The sequence below is a fragment of the Silurus meridionalis genome, chromosome 13, assembly GCF_014805685.1.
Source record: "Silurus meridionalis isolate SWU-2019-XX chromosome 13, ASM1480568v1, whole genome shotgun sequence".
NCBI lineage: Eukaryota > Metazoa > Chordata > Actinopteri > Siluriformes > Siluridae > Silurus > Silurus meridionalis.
The window spans coordinates 8,111,389-8,119,181 of NC_060896.1; the positions used below are offsets into that span (position 1 = coordinate 8,111,389).

Genomic DNA, 7,793 nt, shown 5'->3' on the forward strand with positions numbered 1-7,793 from the left:
TCTTTTTAGCCTTAGATCAAGTTCCATATTTCCTTTTGACACACGTTCCCATCTCAAAGAACCCAACAGTTTATTTAATATTTTAAAGGTAAATTCCAGTTTTTTAACAGCAAACAACCACAGAATCCTTAAGACATCTCTTCCTCTTTAGAGCAGATTAGAGCAGGTTCTATGTAGATATGTTTTGGGAGACATTTACACTTCTCATTGAATCTTTGTGAATCTTTTATGTTTTTCTCAGTATGTAAGCATAGTGTGATGAAAAGCCTGTTCAACAGAGAAACAATTTTGGAACTCTGAATGCTTGCACCTTTACAACCTTTGCACCATTAGGGGTTTTTTACTCTAGACGTTCTCTGTAAACCACATAATAGAATGATTTTTTATTGGGAACATTGTCTCCCGTACAACCTTAAAGACCAAAGACCTCTGTTTTACACTTTGAATTAGACTTGAACTTATCTTTAGACTTGAATTCATCTAGACTTGGAACTCAAATTTAGATTTGAATTTTTTTTTTTTTTCAACGAAGCTAGGATTACCTTTCTATTAAACAGGTACTTTAGATTACAGGGTTAGAACTAAGTCATTGATGTCCAGACTGTGTTTAAGAACATGTAAAAAGTGGTGTATTCCAAGTTTTATTGAAATTCAAAAACAATCATCTAAAAGTGTTATATGAATACCTTCTGTGTGTGCTTGTGTGCACATGTTTGAATTCAACTCGTCAATTTCACTGCACATTCCATAGAACCCTTTTATCTTACCCTCTTCTATCTTTTTCAATACTTTAATACTCTAATACTTTTTTATATCAACTTCTATTCATCTTGATCATACCAAACCTCCCAGCCTCCCGACCCCACCCCCAAACACACACACACACACACACACACACACACACACACACACACACACACACACACACACACACACACAATCAGCACGGATACCATGTAGGTGCCTGTAGGTGTCAGTATTTGTTGCAGTGAGCTTCAGTTAAACCTCTCTCTCTCTCTCTCTCTCTCTCTCTCTCTCTCTCTCTCTCTCTCTCTCTCTCTCTCTCACACACACACACACACACACACACACACACACAGGTTTCAGAGCTATCAGTTTTAACAACCACTGTCTGCTGTAGAGCTTTATAGAGTGTAAAAAGATTTTTCCACTACCATGATAATGAGGAGCTGTCAGCATAACTACTGTAAAAAAAAACTGACAGCAACAATGATGACAATTATCTTTACTCTTCTTACTGTCTTTACAATCAGACTGCCTCTGATTTCTCTTTATTTTCATCTATCTATCTATCTATCTATCTATCTATCTATCTATCTATCTATCTATCTATCTATCTATCTATCTATCTATCTATCTATCTATCTATCTATCTATCCCTCTTTTCATGTCTCCAGACATTTTGCTCACCCATGACAGAGGACCAGAAAAAAAGTCGTTCAACGTCATTAAATCATACCCTGTATTTCCACGGAAACAAAAGAAATCCCCCAATTAGTCATCCATGCTGTAGTTAAAAGCTCGTCACACATGTCCAACACCAGAAAGAGACAGCAGACCTTAACGTGGATGTAAAAAAGAGAACCGTTTCTCTCATGTAATTGGCATATTCTGTGTGATAATGACATGTAATTTAAATAAACCGTGACAGAACCTGCCAGTTATCCACGCTGCATGTAGAATGTTGCCGAAGAACAGATCAAGGTAAAAGAGAAAAACACAAGGACTGGCATACTGTACCCAAGAGCTCATGGAAAGTAATCAGGGCTGAATTATGCATGCAAAATACAACCCAGAGTGCAATTCAAGCATTCCCATCAGTCTACAGTTCTGTTCATTGTATCCCACACACTTTTCACACACAGCACACATGTACCTGGGCATCTATTAAATTTGCATGCATTGTAATCCTTGGATATCAGTTCATGTGTTATTAAAACGCTTTCAGCTGCGCTTCACCGTACTGAATGAACATGTGGAAAGAAATTAACGCGCACCCTGGACTTTTTATTTGCTTCTACACAGTTTATTTCCAGAGAGAATGTGATACTTGAACAATAGAATACAATTTCAAGGATCGACATCCAAGAAAAGTTTATTTGTCTGGTTTTGAGGGGAAACTCTGACATTTCAAATGCAAATCAAGCTGTTTTTCTACAGTATGATTTTAATTTAGTATAGTATAATTATATATATATAATATATTATATATATATATATATATATATATATATATATATATATATATATATATATATATATATATATATATATATATATACACACACACACACACACACACACACACCAGTAATATTAGTAATTCTAATAGATTTTAATAAAGTAATTCTAATATATATTACACTGTAAATGCCACTTCAGCAAACTATTATATGAGAATTCAGCTGTGCAATTTCCTTTTCTTCCCTTCATGATATGAAAAGCAATGAATTCAATATCAAACCAACCAATTGAGTCACCTTTTCACCTGAAAGATGGATTTATACATCAGCAACAGTCTGAGCAGACCAGCAGGACACAGACAGGCAGCATCAGCAGGAGTGGACATTAAGAGCCCTCACCTTTGTAGGAGAGTTTGAGTCGGGGCACGTTGCTTTTGGCACGCTGAGCATCAGCTCCTCTCAGCGGCGTCCAGAGCCCACACAGCAGCACCGCCATCCCCAAAACGTAGTCCATCATGATCCACAAGATACACAGTTATTAACAGGGGTCCAGATCTTCAGAACAGCACCTGAGAATGGAGCAGGTGTATGGATGTGTGTAGAGTCAGGGTGTAAAGCACACAATGGTCACATCCCTCTTGGTGAAATGGTCAGTCCAGGCAAGAGAAAAAAAAAAAACTATTTGACCACCGGTATTGGTTCTCAACACACTTTAGAATAAGTGTGTGCCAGTGTGTGTGATGTCTTTTATACGCTTTTAGGCTGTTTATCTATTTGGTCCCCCTGACTTGTTCTCTTTTTCCCTCTTTTGTATTGATCTGTGTTAAAGCAGAACCTCAGCTGAAAGCACACTAAGACAAAAGTAAACTTAAGCTCACTGGAGCTCTAAAGCACTTCCACTAGCTCCCTAACACTTACACATGCACATGATCTGCCCTGTGAAGCTCAGTACACACAAGTCCACAGTGTACGCAGTCGAAGAGAGAGTGAAGCCAAGTGAGAAAGCCTGGCCAAGTGAGCAAGAGAGGGAGGGATAGAGCAGGGGGAAGGGGGACGGGCTGGGAGGAGAGGATCCTGTAGGTAGATTTCTCTTTTTTCCGCCTGACACAACAGATCCTCCACCCATCTGAGTGCACACACACTCACATGCACACACTCTGTCCATCTCCCACTTATTATTTTTGTTTAGTTAATACCTGGACTACTTATTTATTCAAATCTTACTTTCTGTATCTTACATTATTCTCTTTCTTTCTCTCTCTCACATAGCAGCAACACTAAAATGGTCATTAGTTCAGCAGCATTGCTGGAGTTTTTAAACACCTTGGTTTCACCTCTGCTAGATTATGAATAGTCCACCAATAAATAAAACAACTGTGGCATGAAGAAAAAAAGTTTCTTTAGGAGATCGTGGCTGGGAGCCATAAGTGTTATATTTCCCATGTTCTTTGAGTGGAAGGCATGATGGAATGGAAGTGGTAGCTCAGTGGTTGTGAGTTCAAATCCCAACACCACACTGCTGGGTCCTTGTACAAGACCCTTAACCTTTAGCTGATAGTTGTAAGTTGCTTTGGATAAAACCTAAATGCCATAAATGTAATTTAAAATGGTTTTGTCTTTCCTGTCAATCACTGCAATGTCAACCATTGGTGGATGTCTATGAGTTCATGTATGTGTTAGAGGGCAAAAAGTAGATTCACAGCTGGCTTTATGTATTTCAGAAGAATCACATGTCTCAACTCTCCATGACTGGCAGTTGTTGGTATGGAAGATAATTAGTAGGAATTGAAATAATTGTGGTAAAAAATAGGGTTGGAAAAAGAAATCTGCTGATTCTGTGTTTAAAAAAAACGATGAAGCAGTAGAGGAAAATAAGCACATATCGGTACTGGGAAATGATGAGCTGTAATCTCATTACCAACAACATAGTCATGTCAAATAAAGATAAAAAGTGTACACAGCATCGCACACACAACCACCATGCCACCACTACATTGTAGAGAACAATTATTGCAAAAATAAACAGATAACTTTTTTTTGCACAAAACTGCAACTCTACAATTATTATTCAAGTGCACTCAAGTTTTTGGCTTCTAAATAATTCCATGATAATTTGCACCGACAATTATGTTCACTTGTGTTCTGTCTCCTTGCACTGCTTCAGGACTTACCCAGACACAGATCCTTCTGCTCAGCTCAGCTAAACCCTCACACCAGACACTTATTTTTAGCCTGATCTATGCAAGAGGTGAAGACAGCAAGGAGAAGTGAGAGGAAGAGAGGATTGTCTTGTTATCCTGATATCTATATATATATGATATATCTGATATCTATATATATATATGATATATCTGATATATATATATATATATATATATATATATATATATATATATATATATATATATTTTTTTTTTTTTTTTTTTTTTTTTCTAAGAGAGAGTGAAAAGTGAGCTGCACTCTCACTGCTATCATTGTGCTTGACTGATAGTTAACACATTTGTCACAGTGATAGCAGATTAACAGCTTATAGACAAACAGCACAAGACAGTAAGTCACACAGACTACCTTAGTTGTACACTCCAAGCTAAAAACTTGCAGTTTTTTTTCTCCCAGTGGAGCGAACTATAGCACACTGATCCTGACCTCCAGGTCAGCAGTTTCCTCCTCATATTTCCATTTGGCAGTGCCCGAGTGCTGCAGGAATACTTGAGTAATTGGGTTTTAATATGGTGTGACACTTGAACACTTCTAAATGCATGTGCTATTGACAGCATCGATCCTTCAGCAGTGCGCTCTAGAAGAGCATAGAGCAAGACAGAAGACTGTAAACATCACACAGTTACTAGCAAACAGCAGCTCCCTCGAGAGCCAACAGCTTTGTACATGTGTGTAATGTGTGGTGTGTGTCATAGAAAAGCACTGAAAGACAGAAATTGGTTTTAATAATTATTAACACTAATACGAAAGACATAGACTTCCTTAAAGTGTGAGTTTGTTTCTGTAATTCTATTAAAGAGAAAGCAGTTTAAGAAAGTTAGGTTTGCAGTATAAAGTTTTACTTTTTTTTGTATCATCAGCATCACCATCATGATGAAATATGGAGGCCCCATTTGTGGAACAAGGAAGTGAGAAACAAGCAAAAATAGACAATTCACAAACCAAATATAGATTTCCTTTTTTTTTTAACTACGAGTCAGCAAACATTTACCCTTATGTGTTTAACACAGCATAAAGGCTTTAACAAAATTTACACCATATAAATATCAATCAGTATACAATTATGTTTAACATAGCACATCTACAAGGACATATTTAAATGAGGAATGTTTATACACTCTTACAATGCTGATGTTTCAGAATAAGAAATAGCTTTATTACCAAGTATGCTTATACACACAAGGAATTTTGACTTGGCTTTCCAGTGTGGGAAAAGTACAGAAATAATGTAAAAGTGTTGTTAAATAAATGTACAGATGTTCAGTTTACAAATAGAGCATTTGGATTCTATGTACAAATGTGTCAGTTATGATGGACGATGTGTAGTTATAAATATTTTAATTGTTCATGCTGAGTATAGCCTGCAGGAAAAAACTGTTTTTGTGCCTGGCTGTTCTGGTGGACGATGTTTTGTAGTGCTGACCAGAAAGCAACAGTTCGAAGAGAGAGTGGGCTGGGTGTGTGGGGTCCAAAGTGATTTTCTTAGCCCTTTTCTCCACTCTGGATGTGTAAAGATCTTGGAGATTGGGCAGTGGGGCACCAATAATCCTCTCAGCAGTCCTGACCGTCCGCTGTTGCTTCTTGATGTCTGATTTTGTTGCTGAACCAAACCAGACAATTATAGAACTACACAGGACAGACTCAATGATGGCTGAGTAGAATTGTTTCAGCAGCTCCTGTGGCAGGTTGAATTTCCTCAGTTGGCAAAGGATGTACAACCTCTGCTGGGCCTTTTTAGTGGAGTCAATATTACTGTCCCACTTCAGGTCCTGAGAGATGGTGGTACCCAGAAACTTGAATGACTCCACTATTGTTACAGTGCTGTTCATGATGGTGAGTGGGAGGAGTGCTGGGGGATTTCTCCTGAAGTCCACGATCATTTCCATTGTTTTGACTGTTTGTGCTCCAGGTTGTGGTTGTTTTACTGATTATTACTATTATTATTTTTTCCTGCTTGTAATCATTATGCAACTCTAATACATTCTGTATATTTTGTAGATATGTCTATACAATTGTAGATTCATGTATATATATATATATATATATATATATATATATATATATATATATATATATATATATATATATACTGACAAAAGACTTGTCGCTTATCTATTTTGTAGAAACACCTGCTATTAACCTGACTTTTAATTAATCAATTGGTGTTAGAGATAGCTCATATGAAAAGCTAAAACCCGCCCAAATGATGTTTAATGCACTGAAATAAATAAGTTTCAGTGAAAAAAGATTTATCATTTAATCAAGGAAGAAAGGTCAAATTTTGGCATGACAAAAGTTTTGTCGCCTATACAGAAATTGAACAAATTTACTGCAAATACAAAATTATGTCAGCAAATTAAGTAGTGGTGCTATGAGATCCAAATTTAATATCTTGTAATACTTCCATGAGCTTGAAGGACTGCATCCATGCGGTTTGGCAAGGATTTATACAATTTATTGATTAATTCATCAGGAATAGCAAAGAAAGCAGTCTTGCATGCCTCCCAGAGTTCATCAATATTCTTTGGTTTCGTCTTCCATGCTTCCTCTTTCATCCTACCCCACATATGCTCAATGATGTTCATGTCTGGTGACTGGGCTGGCCAATCCTGGAGCATCTTGATCTTCTTCGCCTTGAGGAACTTTGATGTGGAGATGGAAGTATGCATTGGAGCACCATCCTGCTGCAGAATTTGGCCTCTTTTATGGTTGGGAATATAAGAGGTAGCTAAGATTTCTTGGTATTTTAGACTATTGATGTTGCCTTCCACCCTGCAGATCTCTCGCACACCCCCATACTGGATGTAACCCCAGACCATGATTTTTCCGCCACCAAACTTGAACTGAATCTCGGATCCATGAAGGCTCCAGTAGGTCTCCTGCAATATTTGCGGCGACTGTGGTGTAATTCAACAGAAGATTCATCTGAAAAATCCACCTTCTGCCACTTTTCCAGCGTCCATCCTTTTAGCAGGCTGTGGGCCTTGGCAATGATTTTTCAATTGTCTTTTGTTTAGTGCTGGCTTCTGGGCACTGATTCGACCATGGAGGCCATTTCGAGAGAGAATCCAACAAACTGTTCTGGTTGACACAGGGACTTCAGGTGACCAGGTCTCGTGGAGCTCTGCTGCAGTAAAAAATGGGCTGGCCTTGGATTTTTGAGCCAACAAACGGCCCTCTGGAGCAGTTGTCTTGCTGGGTCTGCCAGACCTGGGCATGTCAAAAACATCTCCAATCTCTTCAAATCTTTTTTTTATCCTATGTATTTGATGCTGAGACACATTGAAGGTGTCTGCCACATCAGCAGTGGATCTGGTCTTCTCAAAACTTTAGTCTCAGGGTGAATCTTAGGCATGTTTGCAGAGGTCT

General features: G+C 38.0%; 1 protein-coding gene across 2 annotated transcripts in view; it reads right to left on the minus strand.

Moving 5' to 3' along the window:
* sema3ab (sema domain, immunoglobulin domain (Ig), short basic domain, secreted, (semaphorin) 3Ab) overlaps window positions 1-3,190 on the minus strand; it is a 33,397-nt gene extending 30,207 nt beyond the window's left edge. For both annotated transcript variants that reach the window (XM_046864722.1, XM_046864721.1), the window contains exon 1: window positions 2,604-3,190. In XM_046864722.1, the coding sequence (XP_046720678.1) occupies window positions 2,604-2,721 (118 nt within the window). In that variant the 5' untranslated portion in view covers window positions 2,722-3,190. The remainder of the gene's footprint in view (window positions 1-2,603) is intronic.
* Between the last annotated feature and the right edge of the window lie 4,603 nt (window positions 3,191-7,793).